Source organism: Morone saxatilis, unplaced genomic scaffold (assembly GCF_004916995.1).
Source record: "Morone saxatilis isolate NCDOM2014 unplaced genomic scaffold, NCSU_SB_2.0 Contig7, whole genome shotgun sequence".
NCBI lineage: Eukaryota > Metazoa > Chordata > Actinopteri > Moronidae > Morone > Morone saxatilis.
This window is the reverse complement of record NW_023340246.1, coordinates 13,074,689-13,096,401: the sequence shown is the minus strand read 5'-3', so window position 1 is coordinate 13,096,401 and position 21,713 is coordinate 13,074,689. Positions and strand designations below refer to the sequence as shown.

General features: G+C 39.6%; 1 protein-coding gene across 1 annotated transcript in view; it reads right to left on the bottom strand.

Moving 5' to 3' along the window:
- Positions 1-21,713, bottom strand: part of ryr3 (ryanodine receptor 3) — a gene marked incomplete at its 5' end in the record, with an annotated part of 93,962 nt that overhangs the window by 58,196 nt on the left and 14,053 nt on the right. The window contains 23 exons of the mRNA XM_035679141.1: positions 28-191; positions 437-645; positions 1,288-1,462; positions 1,918-2,123; positions 2,808-2,952; positions 3,115-3,274; positions 3,678-3,761; positions 4,299-4,402; positions 6,157-6,261; positions 6,585-6,801; positions 7,303-7,495; positions 8,434-8,675; positions 8,972-9,105; positions 10,195-10,313; positions 10,490-10,585; positions 12,499-12,634; positions 13,328-13,508; positions 13,637-13,758; positions 15,389-15,553; positions 17,249-17,405; positions 18,667-18,741; positions 19,516-19,609; positions 19,725-19,824. Coding sequence (XP_035535034.1) covers positions 28-191; positions 437-645; positions 1,288-1,462; positions 1,918-2,123; positions 2,808-2,952; positions 3,115-3,274; positions 3,678-3,761; positions 4,299-4,402; positions 6,157-6,261; positions 6,585-6,801; positions 7,303-7,495; positions 8,434-8,675; positions 8,972-9,105; positions 10,195-10,313; positions 10,490-10,585; positions 12,499-12,634; positions 13,328-13,508; positions 13,637-13,758; positions 15,389-15,553; positions 17,249-17,405; positions 18,667-18,741; positions 19,516-19,609; positions 19,725-19,824 — 3,383 coding nt within the window. The remainder of the gene's footprint in view (positions 1-27; positions 192-436; positions 646-1,287; positions 1,463-1,917; positions 2,124-2,807; positions 2,953-3,114; positions 3,275-3,677; positions 3,762-4,298; positions 4,403-6,156; positions 6,262-6,584; positions 6,802-7,302; positions 7,496-8,433; positions 8,676-8,971; positions 9,106-10,194; positions 10,314-10,489; positions 10,586-12,498; positions 12,635-13,327; positions 13,509-13,636; positions 13,759-15,388; positions 15,554-17,248; positions 17,406-18,666; positions 18,742-19,515; positions 19,610-19,724; positions 19,825-21,713) is intronic.

The following is a 21,713-nucleotide window of genomic DNA, read 5'->3' as shown; positions in this document are numbered from 1 at the left end:
CTCCCCACTGCTGTTCCAGCATCTGACCTGAGTTTCAATGATTCATCAAGCAACTTGTCTACAGAGTAAAACTCCACAGGCATGCTCAGTCTACAGTAGACCATGTCATTGTTGCTGTTCTGTGTGCCAAACGTCTTGTGGGTGACCTTGAGGCAGGGAGGGCTGTCTACCGTTCCGTCAATCCTTGTCACCTGAAGAGTCAAAATCCAAAGAAGAAAAATCGCTACACATCAATCTGTCCATCACCACCAGCAGCACCATTCATTATAAGTACATTTATATGCATAAAATGAGATAGAAACTACCCGAACTGTAATCACAGTCTTCTATAGATGATACTGGTAACATGCAGTTTTAAAAACTAGTGACTGAGAATCCCCGTTGCTATAAACGTAAGAGCAGAACATTGCTTATAACAATGAAAATTATTCCTTACCTCGATATGCATGTGGTCCTGGGGCACGTTGACAAAAGTGGGAAGGCGCTTGCTGAACCACATGGTGATCTCTCTTTTCATGTTGACAGCGAAGGGCTCAAAGCCTTCCTGGAGACCACACATGGTGTAGTACTTGAAAGTGCTGGCATCCTTGCCCAAGTTCATATGTCCAATCTGAGACATGCCCAGACTGCACACAGGGATGAAACCTGGAGGAGGGTTAAGGGACATTGATGGGTCTGCGGGGCCAATACTGGTCACTTCCAAAAGTGTTAAATATCATCCAGTCATGCCATCCCTTGTTGCAATGTGAGAAGGTCCTCCCTGAACAAAGCTGAAGAACCTTACTTTGCAGATTTAATTAAAAAGTAACTCCGATGTTTCCCTATCACTAATGATGTGATCCGTCTCTCTGACCTTGAGAGCTACATTTAATTAGTGTGGTGGCTTTATAACCCTGCATAAAAAGACATCTTGGGACATACAAAATTAGGAATGTGTTATTTATTAGTAGTAATTATGAAACTTAACCTAAACTTAATCTTCATTTGCCTTGGAAAACTCATATCAATGTACAGACATGTATGCAAGTATACATACATTATTTAACTGTATTCCACTACACTGAGATTTTTTCCTATCTTGATGGTTCATTTACAGAGTAATGGGCAAATGCCACAATGGACTTCATTAAATTGCAACATCATTAGCATTTTGTACTGTTCTTTTTGTTTTCCTCATGCTATCTGCTAAACAAAAACAGTCATACCCCTAGAGATACTGAGGAAGAAACACAAGCAGAATAAATTAATGAATTAGCACTAAAGTTCACTGGGGTATGGAGCCCTCACCGTCCTCTGTCTCAAAGTCAGTGAAGCAAAGCTCAGAGCCCTTGCCGGTGATCAGGAGTTCTCCGTTCAGGGTGAATATCATGGATTTGTCCTCCATGTTGATCATGCAACCGACCACATCACCCTTTTTCCAAGGATGTCCAAAGTAGCGGCTGCCTGCATGCATCCGTCGACCCTTAGGAACAAAGACAAAGCTTGAGGTTTTTGCATGGTATGTAATATGATGATGCCAGTAAAACCTATGATAAAAGTAATTCTTCTGTACAAGCTGCCAAAATATTGCCAAATGAATCAATGGCAATATCTTGAATGCTAATAAAAACATTTTCTAAAAGGAAGCCAAAAAATGGTCATGAACAATCTATATCTTTAAACTTTATTTTCTCTATCTATTTCTGAATCTAAAATTCACCTTATATTATACTGATTCATAATTAGTATTGCACTATCCACAAAATCTAAAATTATAAAATGATGTCCTTTCAAACTCAAAAGTTTTCAAATAACTTGTTGCCTGGCCAATCGTCTTCCCTTCTATTAAAAGTACAGCTATAATGCAGCAAGGATAGAAAAACTATTGCTGCTGCTGAAGTAAAAAAAAGACAATATATCCTAAAAGAGCTGGTTTACCTTGTATCCGTCGAAGACGAAGGCCTGGTCATCCCCTCCAAGTTCCACATCGGGTCTGCAGGCTGGTCTGGCCCAGCCAACCCTCATATCGCCTCCACTCAGGGCCTCGAACTCAAAGTACCACTTTCCTGTCTTCACCGCATATGTCTGCTCCACACGGAAGAGTCGGATGGTCTCGATGTTCTGATCATCAAACACATGGGCAGCTAAGAATAGATAGAGACATGAAAAAGTGATGCTTGCCAACTTGACAGGTAGATTAAAAAACAAGTGACACCAATAGAATATGTAATTTAGGCAGCATTTTCAGCATTAGTATCAAATTATACAATTACAGGCCAACTGATTAAAGATATTGGCTATGCCACTAAATCTGAAAATATGGCATGCACTAGTATAATACTATAATAATTAATAATAATAATAATAATAATAATAATAATAATAATAATAATAATAATATACCAGCAAACATCTTGATATAGAATATATTTCAACATACTGGCATGTAACAATTTGGAAAACTGTGGTGTTAAAATGCCAAAAGAAACTGGACAACATACAGTACTGCTTTTGTCCATAGCTGCTGGCTTCACGACAGTTTTCATTGCTGTTTTAATAAAAACATTATTAGCCAAAATATCCCACTGTGAATACTATTTTCTTACTGTGTGGAGGTGACACTGGAGCTGCATGTTATGTAGGATTTGTACTTAATTCTACACAACACCACTCCTAAATATTAACTGGAATCAAGCCATGCTTGCAAATGATTATACTTTATCTTCTGGCCTAAAACACTCAATCTGCCCCTTTTTTTTTACCTACTGTAACCAAAAAACATTAAACCAGGAAGTTTAAGGTTTTGTGAGACAGCAACATGTTCTCACCCTCCTGGTCTGGGGGGTCGATGTCATATCCATATCCAACCATGGTCCTGATGGCCTCTCTCAGACTGTCTCTATTAGATTTCTTAGTGCGCTCGTCCAGTAAAGCATATGGCACCAGGCGAGGATTACGCCTGCTCTTCAAATCCTGACACAAACAAGAAAAATGCGCCAAACAATTAATGTCGCTTATATTTTAAAAATCTCTAATGAAATGCCTTTATTATTAGCTACTAACTATACTTAAAATGAAAGACCAGGCCATTGTACTGCCAGTTCCTTTCTGAATGGAAAGAAAAATGACTTGTACCTGCTGGATGCCATAGGTCCATCCTTGTTTAATTCTGTCTTTGGCCCACACATTGTGTGCATTCTCGGCCAGTTTATCAACTAGAACCTCCTGACCTGCAGTCAGTTTCACGTCAGAGAGATCCAGCGGCGCAGGCTTATAACCATTAGACATCATGTAGCTGCAGAAGAAACAACAAAGGCAAAGATCTTTGTAAATAACAAAAACGCTGCAGTGACTTTGGCAGCATGTTTTTTATAATGGTTCAGACAGTCGACTTTAAAACAGTAACAATTACATAAAAATCAAAGAAAGGAACAATGTCTTTGTCACCTATGTCAACTCTCTGTTTTCCAAAAAAAAAGGAATTAAATAAATATATGTATTAATGACTCTTCTTCTTTCTTACAAGATGTAAACTGCTATCATTGTCAGCAAACCAATCATATGGTTACAAACACATCCCATAACATGTAGATGACTTCAAAAGGATCATTTTATGTAACATAGCGTGAAATGCTGTTTTTCTTGATATTCAAGAAACAGAAGCTGTAATAAGATTTAAAAAAAAATTGCTAACTTACTCTTTGGGAAGTTTGATTTTCTTCAGATCGTCCTCAGCGTGAACATTGACCTGGGCAACATGGCATCCAAGAGCCAACAAAGTCCTGAGGATAAAAGAGAAATTTAAAACAGAAAGAGACATAAAGACCATAACTGATATCAATACTCAAGCCCCATTACACTTTGTTAGATGAATATGCTTCAGCCTTACACCAGCAGAAACCATCGAGAGACTATTACATTTTTTAACACAGCTCATTAGACATTTATAAATCCCAGTCGATCAATAGTTACACTGCAAATAGCAACAGTGTGTTGGCTGTATAGAGACAAGGCAGTCTGAGCCCCAATAGTATGTAATTGACAAACTGCATACCTGATTGAAGCTCACTATAACAGAAGATCGCTTTATAGAGCCAAGCCCAATGTTTTTACAGTGAGATGACTCAGTAGTTGGCTCAAATAAGCTTTGGAACCAAGATTTCTTCAAAATCAATACTGAAATTCACTCAGGAGATGCAAGTCATTACAAGCACTGCTTTAATCTGAGCCTTAATCTGCTCTCGCACAGCATTCAACAGAGAGCAGAGGCAATTCCATGAATAGGTAATTGGAATATTTAACAAGCTGCCCAGCCTTACTTCAGCGTTTCACTGGACATCTGCACGTTGTAGTTCCTTTCAGTTTCAGGCAGCTTGGCGAAATCCACAAGGCAAGGGTGCTGCCTCTTGTTGTCATCACGAATCTAGGGAGAAAGTAGTAGGGTGTCATTACTCTATGTTTCATTCCATAGCAACAAATATGGATTCTTTTTTTCTTTGTTTGGTCTATGAGCTTGTCTATCCATAACTGCAAAAACACCCCAGAGGAAAATATGATTAAGCGTGGCTCAGTAGTCTGAAAAGAAAAAAAACAAAACAAATGGACTGCAGCCGAATTTATCTGCTGTGGACGTTGGCAGATGCCTTTTTGTTTGTTTTCCACTTGGACTAATTCAAGCCTCAGGTGTTGATTTTTTTTAACGAAGCAGAGATAAGCCTGAATCAGCTCAAAGGAGGGGCTCAGCTGTTTGGGAGAGAGTCGACCAGGAGAAATTTACTGCTGTGCCCAGACTCTCAATAAGACGCTGCCAGTGACTCCTTTCTCTGATAGTCTTCTGTTGACAAAGGTTAAATATAACTAAGGTGCACAAAAGGTATCAGCAATACACAGTAAGGCCAAGCACTCTGATACAAAACAATGAAGCTGCACCCAACTTTATTATCATTCTGCCTGCCAAGTATCTGCTGCCTGTCTAAAGAGGCTTCTGTCCTGGATTCAGTGCAATGTCACTCTGAACTCAGTGAAGCTTGTTACAGCAAAATTAAATACCAAGCAGCTGTTTGGACCTAAATGTTGTCCTTAATAAACTGCAAGACCTGGGTTACCCCCCAGTGGAGCTTTCTCCCAGTCTTAATTAATGTGGATGTCATACTCTTGGAAGGTGAGACAGTCATTAAGTTTGTTAAACGCTGTGGCAATGTCCTCAGTGGGAAATGATTCTGTGATGACCACTACAGTACAAAAGAGGTAGCGTGTGCAATCTGACTTATAGCAGAATGTAATGAACATGCAGTGACTGTGAAGATGTTGTGAAGGCTAACTGCAGTTTTCCATTTCACCTTAAACTAAATGTTTGAGCATCCAACTGAAAAATAAACAGTTTCTCATCTGATAAAACATAAATCCAACCAGAATTTGCAAACTACAGTGCTGGTTGTAGTCTTTTCTAGTGCCTTTAAATTAATATTACAGGTTTAAAAAGGACCATATTTTTTATTTTAGATTACATTACTAAACTTTGATTATGACAAGGAGGTGAAAATGGTGTAAAATACAAGTACTTAAATACTTTAGACTACTTCAGTAAAATACTTTAGTTAAAATAAATACACAAGTTAGTTGTTGTTTTTTACCTTTACTCCACATTTTATTGAGTGAAGCCTGCTATGCTATGCTTGCGACAAGATGAATTTGTCCACTTTAAACTGTGTTAAATGGTGTCAGCAGAAACAACTGTTTTACACACAATATCCAGATGAAAGCTGGTTTAAATTGATCAGCACCTTTGACGGAAACTAGGTACTTTTGATACAAATCACTAAGATAAAAGACACTTTGATTGCTCTTTCTTCATCTGACCTCTTTACAAAAAGTTCTCTTAAGTAGGTAATGCTAATTCTTGTTTACTCTTACTAAGTAAAGCATGTGATATTTACTCCAGCACAGAGCATTTAACAGTCTTTCTGTAATTGTGTGTACTAATGCCGACATTAATAAACTGAGGCAGCAGCCATACCCAAACTGCTGTCATGTACTTCAGAAGGACAGAAATATTAGTGTTAATGGGCCATTAGCATGCATTTTATTGGGAGGGGCCTGAGTTGACCTTTATGTGTGTATCCAAACAGACCCAGGGTGTTTTTGTTTGTTAAATTTGATGATGGATAGCAGGTTTACCTTGCCATAGGTCCAGCCCAGTTCAATCTTGTTCATCCCCCACAGTTCATGGATGTTTTCTGCCAGCTTGTCCCGGACGTTGTCCAGGTGAGGAGGAAGAACGATCTGCAGAGAAAGAGGAGAGGGAGCAGATGGTATAGTCGGATGATAAAAAGATGCCTATGGGCCAACAAAACAGTTCTCTTTTTTTTTTTACCTGACCACGCAATTATTAGATTCCTGGGGACTGTAGAAACTCATTATTAAGTCTGCATTTATTTAGCCTTTGTGCTGCAGGGCCACTGCAGAATAACAGGTGTACAACACAAACTGAATATAAAAACATTTCTGAAATAACTACACGTTGGCTCCAGTTAGAATATGCTTTTTTTTCCTTTCTTTGCTGTATCTTTAATTTATTGAAATTTCCCTGGTGGTCCTATCCTCACCTGGCTGGTGTCAACAGGAGTGGGGATGAAGGAGGCCTGGGAGAGGAACTGGGTGGTTCCCAGCAGGTCACGGAGCCCCTCATGGTCCCTCTTGTACTCCTTCACAGGCTCTACATGCATCTTCTCTTTGGGCAACAGTGCCTCGTAGCACGGAGAGTAACCAGCGGGTGGCAGGAACTTGAAATCTCCGTGGCGTCCACCCAACAGGTAACGGACTCTGAGATGTGTATGTAATAATATAATATAACTCTTAACTTCACCAGGGGTATTGAAAGAGTTTCTTTTAGTTTTTCATTGACTTTTTCAACCAGCAATTTTCTTCTCAAATACAATTCAGCAAAAAGCACTGTGCACACACCCCTACCATTATCTAACAAAGTGGCATGCAGTGGAGAGTATAGCCACCCAAAGGCAAGGATTATCGACCTTCTCATAAATCTTTCGGCTATAAATTCATTTCGTAGTTAGTAACCCCTAGTATCAATATAATTAAAGTTTTAAGAAGTAGTAAGTAAGAAGTATTGATTCTTTTTTTCTTTGGTCATTTCAGTAATTTTTTTTTTATTTAAATCATTGCTTTATACATAAGATGGTTGTAGGCTGACGATCTGCAATTGCATCTCAAGTATAAAAACAGTCCCAGCTAAAAATAAAAACAAGCCCCTCTATTGGGAATACTTCTTCATCCCATTTCCTAATTTTAAATGCGGAGCCTTACTTGACACCTGCAGAGAAGCTGACAACAGGGAAGAAGAATCCATCGGTGTTGAAGTCCTCGAACATGCCCTGGACAGGCTGCCCGTTGATCCTGAAGGACATGCTGGGAGCGCCCAAATCCAGACAGCAGCTGACCACATCGTCTGAGTTCAGCAGGTGCTGGTTAATGGAGGCCACAGCCCTTGGGATTCGGCCTAGACAACACCAGGCGGAGACAGAGAGTGAGGATGGATGGCTGTTAGGGCTGCAAAGTCATTGCGAATGTAGGGCAGGATGATGGGCGAGGACAAGAGAGGGGAGCAGAGAGGTAGAGAAATGGGTGATGAGCGCTTTAAAAGGGGTGACATGAAATGGATGAGAGGAGGTGATGGGGCTTTTTAGTAGATTTTGAAGGGAAGAGAGGTCAAATAGGTGTTATGGCTTTAGGATGAGAGCAGAGAAGAGGGGGTATTGAAAAGTCTTAAAGCCCTAAAGCACCAAGCTGACTAGTTATTTCCTCTTATACAGACAGAGAACATACCTATAATCATCACCTTCAACTATGGGCTTTGCTGTGTGTTCAACTTGAAAGGAATGTGTATAAAAGGTTAAGGTGGACGTTGTGTGGTGGAATTTTAAATCACTGTCACTGTGCTCTGACTTTGTCCTTCACTATGTGGAAAATGAAAAGAGCAGCCTAGAGAGTGGACAGCAGGCTCCTGCATTATTCACAGTAAGTTCTGTTCAGGCAAAGACCTTCCAAGTCCACAAGACTTTTTACTTTTTGTATTGTGCATCATAACTGACTAAGAATTACTTCACTGCAATGGTGCAAATTAGTACCCAATAGATCCAGGTCAAAAATAACAGAACACACTTCTACTTGGAATTTACTTGGTTTGCAAAACAGGAAACTTCACAAAAGGGTCATATCACCGTCTAACGGAACATAAACCAGTGAGAAAAAAACTGGATTCATGTAGCACCTCACTGCTCATAGCAGATTTTAAAAATACGTTTGTAGGACCTTGAGTTAATTCAGTTAAGACCCATTCACACCTTGCATACTCCATAGAGGTAAAACACTACTGTAACTATTCTATTCAAAATGCATAAGACCAGTACTACTGGCTAGTCTTATATGCGCGCTTACCTGACCAGAGATGAAGTCCATCAAAGCTGTAAGAGTACAGGTCATCCCCGACACCGTTGCCACCCCATCCCTCTCCTCCCCCGGGGTAAGGAGCGTAGCCTTTAGTGTTGGCCCAGCCTACCCTCAGGTGGGTCGGCTCTCCGGTTACAAAGTGGTCAACCTGGTCAATCACCAGCTCAAAATACCACTTTTTATATTGAGCTGAACCTTCAGCCATGCCCAGGAAGATGTTTGGCCTCATACTGGAGGTGATAAGAGAGGAAGCTTCTATGACACAAAGCATGTTTAAGACTCAACTAGTAGTAATCAAAAAAGCCACACTTTCGGATTAGCTCCAAATATCCTTCCATCAACACATTTAGAACATCACCTGGCTGCTGATTTCGAACATTTTGCACAATAAGACACAAACATCTGTATTAAATTTTAAACCAGCCATCATAAGGCCTTGAATAATGTTTGAACCTGTAAACATTTATTCTCATTTAAAACTGACTAAAACCAACAAAACCTTTAAGAAGCTTTTCTCTTTCTTTACCTCTGAACATCATTGACCAGTCGAGTCTGAAGCAGCAGGTCCCTCTTGGGAAGCAGGTTGTCACAAATCAGATTCTGATTGGCTCTCACTGCCACCCCATTACAAACACACAAGGAACACAGGACATCCAGAATCTAAAAGAGAAAGAAAATCAGATAACTCTTGTGTCAGGCATTTTTTTATTGCTATCTTTTGTTTACTTAATTTATTGCACGAATGTGTAAATGAAGTGCATTCACACACCCTAAGATGAAAATCCACACCTCATTTCTCAGTTAAAGGTCCAGTGTGTAACATTTAGTGATGAGCATCTATTAGCATAAATTGAATTTAACGTTCGTAGGTATGTTAGGTACTTGAAAGATTGAGGTGTATTCAAATTGTTGCAATCTGCAACTTCACCATTAGATACCACTAAATCCTACATACTGGTCCTTTAAATGATCAGTTGTTCAGTCAGCTGCAATTATTGTAGCACATGCATGCTGCATAAAGGACCCGCAGGTCTACAAACGCCACTCATGATCAACAGCTGTTGTTTACGAGGATGCCCTTTCGTGCCTGGTATAATTTACAAGGTAAATACGAACAGACTGAGACATTCATACATACATAAACACTGCATGTCAAACACATGGTTGTAATGTCATAAAAGACATAAAACGTAATTTGATATGAGGTCTAAATCACAGCCATGCCAAAGATGACAGCACATTCTTTAGAGTTACAAGCTGTTAGCTTATTTGTTCAACACTAATTAAGGTTTCATCCACTGAAATGTAAATCCTTTCTCAGGGTAAAATGTCTGTGTGCTGCGTTTAGTTTTGTTGTAAAATTCTGTTTTGTCTGTTAAGAGCACACTTCATAATTCATAATATGAATTTCATAATGAGCCAAGTGTGAAAACACTCTCAGGCCATAATTAACATTTTAAATTAGTACCACTAGAGGTACCAAAGTGGTGTATCCATTTTTCACCAATTCAACAATTTGTTTTTCTGATGTGTTATGACCTTGACAGCCTCACTGGACGCCAGCAAGGCAATATCTTTACTTTGTTAACATTAACAGTATCACACTGGGTTAGAATTTAATAGTCCTATTTGAGCAATTACACATGGAATCATATGGCATCACAGCATGAGTCAAAGCCAATCACCATTCAGTCTTAACCATTCAGTCTTAACCACCCATAACAGTACTATGTTCATCTTTCTGCCCACCTTATGGTTCCGTCCATGCTTGTAGAGCAGAGAGATTATTGATTTAATGTGAGCTCTCTGAATGATGTTCAGAGCCTCTGGACTTTCTACCAAGATACAGTGGAGGACCTCCAGGATCCCTAAGAGGTCAGACAAAACATTTGTTATTATTATTATTATTATTATTATTATTATTATTATTATTATTATCGAACAAATGTATAACATATAGACTAGCTCTTAGCATCAGAGGAGCATTTATTTTCCTGACATTTCTTTCAACAGAGGATGTGAAAAAATGTGTTTCCCATAATACCTGATGAAGATTCCAGTCTCTCCAGTTTGCTGACCAACCAGTCCAAGTTGCGGGAAAACTGGGTGCAGTTGTTCCTGTTCCCGCGAATGAGTGAGGCTGAACAAAGGACAACGTTTTCAAGGTTTAATGAAAATACACACAAAGTTTAGTAAAGATGTACATAATATGGTTAAAGGTGTAAAATTAGATCCAACAGTGGATGTTGCAGACAGAATTACTTTTAATGGAAAATAGTCCATCATTCTCCTGTGAACATAAAGTCACTGTCTGACATCTTTGGTCCACAGGTAGATATTAAAATTCAATAAATCTGTGAAGTCCCCTGACATCTACTATTATGAAGTCTTTCTAACAGAAAATACATGGGAAAGGTTTTTAAGCGACTGTGAAGTCAGGCGCTCCCTCCTCTCCAAAAAGTTGAGGTGCGTTCCGTCATGCCCTTTCTCTGCGACCATGGTGACATTAAGAAGTCTCCTTATTACTTACTGTCTCATTTTTCACCATTAGGATTCAGGGACACTGGACTGATAATGCCCGTGAAACAATTTAACAGCACTTTGTGCCATAGGAATACTGATGGGTGTCTAATCTCTTTTAATTCTACCTTTACAGGAAAGCTATCGTTTAATACGAACACATGCCACACCACAAGGCAAAAGCAAGGATGTTCACTGTGAATGATGTATGATGTGAATGTGAATTAAAAGTCAGAGATGGAGAGAAGGAACCTGAGGTTAGACGGACTACAGACTTCAAATAAGGGTTACATTAGCATAGCCTATATTAAGTGATATAGAAACTACTATTATTAACTACTATTAAATAAAGTATGAAAGACTTTTAGTGATATTAATACTGGCAACATTTCAATGAAGAGAAACAACTGTAAAACAATTTATGTGTTGAATCTAGGTTTAAGTCATTTTTTGTGTTTTTGTCACATTTTTTACATTTGTAATGATTTGCAGATGTAATAAGTGGATTCTTTTAGCATTTGAAGAGCCTATTTTACTTTCAGTCAGTTTGCAGGCATCTTTTTTCTTTTTTCCATTTCTTTTTGATGATTTACCACAATGTATGAATGGTCCATGTCCTCACCATTAAACAGGTAGGTTGACCTACTGGACAGTTAACTTACACTAATAACTAGGTGAATTGCAACAGAGTTACTATGGAGAGGAGGTCAGGAGAACAAGGTCGCTGCACAATTCATCATGCGAAACCTGCTTTACCAGACTGCCTTTGTATCCTTGGGGGTGACCCCTCTGTGGGCAAGGCTGGAGTGTATTCAGAGGAGTGTTATTTGTGGGTTTTGAGCGTGTGTGTTTAATGTGTGTATGTGTGCATGTGGGAGTACATGCTGGGGAGGTGATGATGAATATAAGGGCAGCCAAGGTGAGCCGAGGGGAAGCTGTTGATGGGAAAGGTCCACTGACAGCAAAACAAACTACTCAAGAAAAAGTTGTCTAAAATAAAACTTTTCAGGGTCATAGCTACATGACTCAATTCAGGCCCTGAGAGAATGGGATAATGCCAGCACCTGTGATGGCTGGCATTTTGTTAATGACACCATTATTTCATCAAATATGCGGCTGAATGCTTTGTAATGTGCTCACACTGATCTCAGAGAAATATTTGACCTAAATGGAAGGCAGAGCAGATTGTGCAAGAAGAATACAAGAGACATTCTGTCTTTGCTTCTCTCTGCACTCCCTTGTCACAAATAATTACATATAAATGTCATGTAAAGGCTATCACCAGCTGTGAACTCCAGATGTGGCATAGAGGAAAACAAGCGTAGGGCTGAGGGAGTTTATGGAGGTCAAAGGAAGGAAGGAAGGAAGGAAGGAGGAGAGGAATTGTAGACTGTGAAGTGTAAAGGAGAAGAGGAGGATTTGATGAAGACACTAGGGGAAGATTAATACTGCATGTCTACCCAGGGTCAACAGCTGACAGTGCTGACAGAAGATGTGGATATTTCATATGATCCATCACTTAGGCCCGCTTACCCAAGAGTTCATAAAGGAGGTTGAGAATGTCCTTCCACGCTGCGCCTGCCTCCTCCCCAGCCATCTCTCCAAAGTGGGCAGCACTGTCATACAGGTTCATCCGGTCGATGCATTTGGACAGGAGGGTCAGCATGCCCTAATAAAAAGTCCATGAATAATCGGTGATTCACCTCATTATACCAAATGTATATTAATTTTTCTAACAAGATGTAAAATAAGATTTTTTTTTATTGCTCTATGGGGTGAAGTTTAAGTTAAATGACTTGTTCATTGGTTGTATTTAAAGACACTAAGGTAGGAGAGGTGTACAACATGCTCCAGGTTTATTTTGATTGCTTATTGGTCTCTAAGATGAAAAATGTGAATCTTCCAAGGGACAAATGTCCTTGCACATAAAGGAAGCCAGACAAATATAACTTGTTTTTTATTTAGCCAGGGCAAAGTCTCATTGTAATTTAACATTTCCACTGTGGCTTAGGTTTTGAGGCAGCAAAACAAGGTTTGCAGAAGGTCAGTTGAATTAGTTTTATTAAATTAAAAATATATTTAAAACATTTTAACCACCCCTCTGTCCAATAACTGCCCAATTTTTTTTTTTTAAATAAGACTTATATAAAATATAACAAAAGCTATAGAATACTGTATAATATACATTAATGCTCTCAACTGCCATCTTGATATATCTAAACTGAAGCTGCTCCAGTCTCAAGTGGATAAAAGAGTTTAAAAGTTTTTTGGTTTACAAAGGAGGTAAATTTCCCTCACATAGCAACTTAAGCAATCAGCATTTTGTTAGAGCTTCTTAATCAGACACATCATCCGCTCTCACCTCCTCCTTGAAGAGGTCTTGACGTTTGATGAGTGAACGGAGACAACATTGTTTCTCCTCATGCTCCAGTTCTGAATCGGGCTGTTGGAAGTACTCAATCAGGTCGTTCAGCGTCTGCAGCACCTCTTCAACATACCCGGCCACCGCCATGGACTCACCCTCCGCTGTGATGTCCAAAGCTCTGAGGGGGAGGGACAGGGATGACCAAGAAGGAGAATCAAGCTGCTAAACTTGAAATAAATCCAGCAAGAACTAGCATTGTGTGGGTGTTTGGTCATGTTGTGTGAGTGGAACAGAGAAGACAGGTACTTGATAAAGTTGGTAAAGAGGAACGTGGTGTTGCGGATGATGCGTGCAGCACGAGACTCTTCATGCTGACAGCGCTGCAGGATAAGCCCATCGTCCATGTGGCCTTCAGAATGCAGGCAGGCCTACACCGGGACAGACACACACACAAATAAATATGCATTCCATCATTATAATAGGACCCACACCGTCAAATGTATAAGGCAATAAAACAACCATGTGTTAGTAAATGTCCTTCCGTCCAATCAGACTTTTGAAAATGGAACCATATATCATATGTGATTTTATTATAGTTATAACAGCTACAGTTAATGAAGAATACAGAAATACACAATCATAGCCTCATGGCAAAATTGTTCTCTGATGATTCTCATATATAAAGGTAAAGTTATAGCAGATACTCTGCAAGCTATTGATCAGAGGCTATGAGAAAAACCATTTAAGTATGTAATGGGTAAGTGTGAAGGGAGAGACTCCTTCAGCTAGTGGGTTTACTACAGCTCACTGAAACCTGACTCACTGTAATCAACAGCATAATCAAGAAGTAGGAGGAGGTGGGGGGCTGGGTTAAGTGTAGACTGGCCATCACCTCCAACATGTCAGGTGCACTGGCATGCTGCCAAGGCTGCAAGGACTGCCTGGCGCCAGCACGAGATGGCGTTTGATGTCCCTGGAGATGTGCCCAGCGATGAGCAGCGTTCATGTGCCACCCTAATCCCCCCCGTCTCACCCAAAACTAACTGTCACCCTCTACATGGCCCATTATCACATTTAAATGGGTTGCTACATCATGTGTCCAGGACGGGTCGATGTCGGGGGAGGTGGGGTTGCGTCAAGAGTATCCAGGTTGGACAATGATTTGAAGAAGGGTGGAAAATAAATATTTGCCATGGCAGGGTAGGTGTTTAAATGACCATATAACCCACGGGTGTGATTTGCAACTGTTAACATGGGCTTCGAGGTGTTGGAGACAAGCTATGGCAAGTATTTAGTATCTTACTGTAAACACATAGGTAGACAGATGCCAGATACCATATACATAGTTATTTATATTACTATGCAACAGTGCAGTGATTGATTCATAATTATGCAACAGGCACTTTCACCTATGATGTCTGATTAACCTGCAACATTTTTCTAAAGGACTAATAATGTCCAAAAGACCACGAATTGTGGGAAAAATTTTATTTTTTCAAATAATATGGAAAATGTATGCCAAATAATGTTTGTTTTGTCTGACTATTTCATATAACATAAAATCTATAACTCATTTTGTCCGTTTTCCATGACAATTTGATTGCAATTATAGAAATAGCCGCTACTTCAAATGACATTCGGATATGATAATTATGTCACAATGCAACTACACTGAAAGTATGTACAGTGTATGTACATAACTGCACAACAAAAGGAAGTTTCTCAGTCATTAAACACTGAGTAACAACTCTTGCTCTAAAGGAAACTATATACATTACCCTGTATTTCTTACTGTAGGTGAACTTAAAAACAAAAAACTATCTGAGCACAAAAATGTATAATAATAATGACTAGTACACAGAAATATGAATCTTATGATGATCTTATATGAAACTGTCTTCCATTTAAAAAAAACATTGCTTATGATGACTGAATTTAAAGTCTTTCTGATGTGCATGGGAATAATGTTCCCGTAAATTCTGAAATGATTCATTTTAATGTGACCTCTGGAAGGATTATGTGAAATGTAAGCTGTGGGAAAAGTTGTAACCTATTTACCCTTCTTTTCAGGGGTCCTAGGCGAGACGATTTGGCATCAGGTGCCAGGTAAGACAGCCAGAGTCCTGTCGCCACATGCATGACGAAGCAGACAGAGTCTCCGTACTTGATCTCTGGCACTCCCATGCCGTCGATGTCCCTCTTTGGGCCCAAGTCGCCCTTTTCCTGTTGTGTTGACATTGAGAGGCACATACCCACATTACCAAATATACACAGAGAGAAAAGCAGCACACACACAACACACAAGCATTGAAATATGACAAATGAAGATATATTATGATTAGATGCTAATCAGAGAGGCAGGTTGAGGAGAGTGCATTCATTGGCCTGCCAGGAGGTTGCTGCTGGCCTCATTAGCTCTGCTACATTTCTGGCTCTGCAGAGATGGAGCGATGCAGCTGATTTCAGTCGACAGCAAGTAGCGGGGAACATATTAATGCCAATGTTCAACATGGCAAAGCATTGACCTTTTTAGCTACAGGAATTGACTGGCACTGGGTTGCGTGTACAATGGGGGGAGGGAGAGGAGGTGATGAAATATATAGAAAATAAGAGTTTCTATCTTTATTTATTCTTCCAAAGAAGCATGAATCCCTAGTAATCCCACAAAGCCTGTGGGTCCTGCAGGAATAGTGATTACTGAGGGCAATTACACTGTGTTGTCAGGAGTGGGTTGGGTTGGAAAATTAAAGCCTCTGAAGTGGACAGCACTCAGGAGGATTTCATACTATACCTATTGCAGATAAAAGATATCTACAGGGACACAATGGTACTCTGTGAAGGTGACTCATGGCACTGTGCTGCTTATGTGGCTGTAGCCATTTCAACAGAGGATAATAAAGCAGGATTACTTATTCAGCAAACAGTAAATTCACGAAACCTACTATAGATATTTTTGCATATTTTTAGCTAGATTTGTAAAGGTGAGGGAGGTCCAATATAAACATGTACACATAAAAGCTTTTTGCTAGATGTACTGAAGGTAGAGGCTCTAAAAACAGCCAAAACAGGAAATAATTGCATTATTTGCCTTTAAAACAAGATTAGGAATCAAAGCTGTTGGATCGCAAAGGGACAGCAAGAAATAGAACTGTGAACAGTAAGACAATCTTTCTCCTGCATTAAATTCTAAATTCTAAATCTAAATCTAAAAAAAAAATCTAAATTGCACAGTTCACAAGAAAACACAGCATATCTGTCACATGCGTCACTAAACAACATCACCAAAATACCTGCTTTCAGTTTGAATTTCAAGTAACCATGTGCTCCTTTCTCCGGGTTATTTTTGGCAGTGCGACTATTTTTGGAACACACTACTAAAACAATAGAACCAAACAGCCCTCGCATTGAGAGTTCAAAACACAGTGTGGGATAAAAAAGGTTGAGTAATTGAGGGATAAAAATAAGCAAAGGCAAATGAAAAGAATACAGTAGGTACCCTGAAAATCCCCCGATGCATCACAGTGAATCTTAATACTGTGTTGGTAAATTTCTTCCGACTTTTTAACTGAAAATGGCTACATCCCAGCCAGTCGCTAATAGGCCAGTGGACAACATGAATGTTTGCTCTAACATTTACAATGCTGTCTACTCAGCAGCTGTGAAAAGGTCAATTTATTGTGGCGAGCCATGAGCTCATTAAGAGCTTACAGTCCCATCTCGGGAGTCTTTGATGAAGTAGTCAGGGGAAGATATTTTGAGTCCTCTTTTAATGAGGTAAGTTGACTAGGAACATTTATTTACATCAACACCCGGAGCCGCTTTCAGATGGTGTAACTGCCTTGCTCAAGGGGCACATCAGAGCTAGTTGTGAAAATAGAATAAATGAATTATGCTTATTTAGGGAAAGCGAGCACTGACCTTGGAGGGCCTGAAGCAGAAGGCAGTGGATGTGGTGTCGGACATTCCTCTGTCCTGCAGGACCAGTCCGCGGTCCTCAGTCAGGGCCAGGTAATGGCCAGTAGAAAGGTGGCGTAGTCGGAAGGCCTGACCCCAACGAATGTGGCTACCGCTCCAGCTAAACGCAGAGTACAGGTGTCAGAAACTATGCATACAAGACTGGATAGTCTGTGTTCTTCAATACTGGAAACCTGATATAGGTGATTGTTACGTCCATTTTGCAATTGACAGGTGGTGGGTAGACAGACAATAATATCAGACTTCTCTGACTTTTTAATAAAACCTTAAATACGTTTTTTTTTTTCTGTTTTGTTTTTCAGCACAAAGCAGTCAATACTTTAATTTGGACAAACTCAGACTCTACTTTTTTGGTACAGATTGAAATGTGTCTGTTACACAGAATAACAAAAACTCAGAAGTACTAAAAGCTTGCATCAATTGTCCTGTAAGATTTAAATTGTTGTTTAGTTATGACTTAATTAGACAGTTTCTTATTGAAACTATTTAGGTCAATTCTTCTGAGGGTGTTAACATTGAGCCATGTTAGCAGCCCTAATTCTGGAGGCAAATAACAAAACAACAGCTTCTCTAGCAATATAATTCATGCAAGCTAAGCTTTCAAAATCTCGATGATGATTTTATAAATGAATGAAACAATGATACACATGTATTTACACGTTGAAAATAATTCCTTTTTTTCTTTTTAAACTAACATATAAAGAGCAATTTCACTCTACATTGCAGATTAAATGACCCAATTATAATATTTTCTAAATGTTTAGAAAGCCATCTGCAAGTGGAATGAGAACGTCAACTGAGAAATAGATAGAGTTCAACTTTCATACTGTCAGTGGGGCTTAATGTTCTCTATATGAATGATGCAGGGTTGAAAATACTGTTCAAAATTCCTCCCTAAGCCAAGAAGGAGAACATGTGCCTTAATAGATGCACCTGCGCCATTTCAAAGTGTACAGACTCTGACAGGCAGTCCCAGTGAGAGCCTGCAGACGATGTGACAGGAGGGGATTTGCGTGGGTGGCCAGTTAAAGAGGGAAAGAGAGGAAGAAGGTGTGATAGACAGAGCAAGAGAAGTAGATTGAAAGGGATGGTAAACAGAACCTCGCCTTTTGAAGGGCTCTGCCAACTAATTGGTAGCAACAGTTCAGAGTAGCGGGAGCTGAAGTTTATATATAATTGACGATATATTCATAACCTACAGTACAGTATCTGTGACATCTGTACATAAAGCACCAATTCTTTTTATTCTAAATGAAGAGATCTCACTAAAGGACAGCACGTCTGTGAGAGTCGGGTTTATGTTATTTACTTTCCGGAGTTTATTTTATTCAGTATGTTAGTGTATTTGTGTCTCATCTCACCTTATCCTGAGAGGTTCCAGTCTCCAAAGTGAGCGGGCCTTTGACGCTCCCTTTCCCGCTTCATAGTTGACTATCCTGAGAGCACAAAGACACAAGTGGGAGTCTTTCAAGTCACAGTGGGAATAAAATAACTGGAAGAGTTTCTGCTACTGATACAGTTCATACACAGGAAATACCAACAATGTTGATTAAGTCTCACTGCCCAAGCATTTGGACAAGAAATTCTTCCATGTGACATAGTATCATACAAAAACAATGAATATATGAATATTTCTTTAAATTCTGCATTTGTTATGCTGAAGATATTCGAATGCACTACCAATGGAATTATGATTTATAATTACAATTTTGTAACATACAAGTTAGTTAGTTTATATTTTAGCTTGATACAAGACAAAATTAGGTTTTTTTTGTCATACTGGTTATGGAAGTAGAAAATATCCACAAACATGGGGTCAGAGGTCAGGGTCAGCAGTGAAAACACATCCCTTAAGATGTTATTAAAGGATAGTAAAGCGCTTCTTGTCAAAAACTAACAGAAAAAAAACACCCACAATTGATCTGATTTTCTGACATTTATGGATTTTTGGAGTTTATGGATTATTTCACACTGTTATATACATTCACACACAGGAGGTCTTATTCTGCTGGCAAACAAACCTTTTGATCAAACAGCACTTCACCCTATAGAACTATTGTTGTTGAACAATTATTATCTTATTTATCATCCCCAAAAACTAAACTACTTTATTATTTGCTAGTTTCAAAGATTTTGAATATTGACTGGTCACAAGACAACTTGGACAATAACTACATTTAGTTGAATGAATGAGCTAATCATCTACTAACCTCTGCTCCTCCTCACTCTTGTCTGCTCCCGGGATGGTCAAGCTCTCATCATGACCATGACAAAGACGCATCACATGGCCACCAACCAAAAACCCTATTAATAAGAAAAACAACATTGTGTTACAAGATACTTGACTATTATTGACCAACCATCTAGAGAAAAAGAAACAGAGTGCTTGCGGCTGTTGTTGCTCGGGACGTGAACTTACCTACAGCCATGCTGCCTGAAGAGCAGGTAGGCTGGATGTTCCACAGCGTCTGCATGAAGGAGGCATCTACCTGGTTGTTTCCGTTGGAGACAGAGAGGTGCTGCAAGAGAGAAGCCGGTTAACATGGCTTTAGACAGAAGGGTGGAGAGTGCCACTGAAGTAGTTGTGTTAGCAAGAGGGAAGCATGGACAGACACTGAGATACAGCAATACAGCACAGAGGAAGGTGATGTCCCAGTGTTGGGATTGAAAAGAGAATAAAACAACTTTGTGTCTTTCCTCTGGAGCTGCCAAACAGTGTTATAACGCTGTGAGCTAAACAGCACTGCTACATCAGTTGTTTTTTTTCCATGTTGCAATGTCCAGATAATCCTCAACAATAATTCCTTCCAGTAGAAACACTTGGAGCAGCTCCCATTTCGCTACAGGCTGGATTCAGAGGCGAGTGAAAGCTCAAAATGATCTCAGCCTTCAGCTACGTACCAGTTACATGTAAACGTGGTACATCTTGTTCCATCTCACTTAACTCCCCTGAAAATTATGTACTTTGACATTATTGTTGGGCCAAATATAACCATCCATTTAGTGTTTTTATAGTCTGTCTTTGTGCTATAAAAATGTACAGTACAAGTATTTCAGTGCAACATTCTCTGTTGTGTTGTATTGTATGAAGTCAAACTTTTTGTGCTCTAGCTGTCCCTAATATGATTAATTTTATTGTCCTGATATTTGGGCACCAGCCTTAAACACCAGATGCAGAGCAAAGGGAAACTGCTGACACAAATCAGCCTAACTGGACACAGAGACATCACGCCTAAAAAGACTGCGTCACAACCTCTACGACTGTTCACAGTGATGGAGCACTGATGATTGCTTTTTGCCTGAATTTCTGATGTGTCTCATTCTTCAAAAGCTGAGATTCTGTCAGGCTGATTCAGGTGAAGATTTCCCATCGGAGGAAATAAAGTCTGGCTCTTTGCCAGTTTTGCTTTAATTGCACATTTCCCTCCCTAAAGGACCATAGCATCCACTAGAAGCTAGTGCTGCTCACTCTCCTATGCGTGGCACGTCACTGTCCCTCCTCCTTTTCATTTCTCTCTGTCTACCTCTCATTCTCCCTCTTGAAATCTCCCTCTCCTCTCTCTTTACCTAGTAAGTTAATTGAGGTCGGGTGTATAGCTCTGCATTAGGGAGACAGCATTAACTCTAAGCTCATCAGTCAGATGGATGCCTTCCCAAAAAAAATAATTTTTAAAAAGAACCTGCACAGGAGGGGTTTACAAGTAATCAGATTCCCATTACAGATAGCAGTGAAAAGTTTTAACGGTTTCCCCTTGAATTGCCTTGTCACTCTGAAGTTGGCTGGAGTGAGATGGGTATCAGAGCTATCCAATGGCTATGAGACTTTCATAAGTGCCTTTTTGAGACAGACAGCGAACCAAAGCAGATAACTCCGGCTATGTGGGGCGCATAATCTTCAGAATTTGGTGCATTGTCTGCCTCTAAACTCTTGTGCATTCAGAGGAATACAATTCTGTTCTGACATGAAAATAACTGGCAGAGAAATAAGAAAACCCCCAAAACAACAGCAGAGAAAATCTGAATGAAGTGAGATCTGACAAGCAAACCAGACAAAGGAAAATGAGAGATTATACAGTGTGCATCGGAAACAAGAGACTGTATTTGATGTACCCTGACTGTCTGAAAAACGGTAAATATTCATGAGAGAAAAACCTCTTATCTGGAAATGAGAAACCGAGTTGAGGCCTGCTGATTTAATGAGAATAGCTTGAGCTGTCTGCTCAAGAGTTGGGAGTGCTTTGGTTAATGGCATCAAAATGCTAACTGATCATAATGTCAAATTTTCCTAGAGGTTTAGTTCAAATTCAGATTTTTTTGCACACCAACAAAAAACTTTAACTTCAACTTTCTGATACTTTTCAGTTACAGGTCAGTTTGAAAGGATCTACAGCGGAGAGGAAATGCTGGA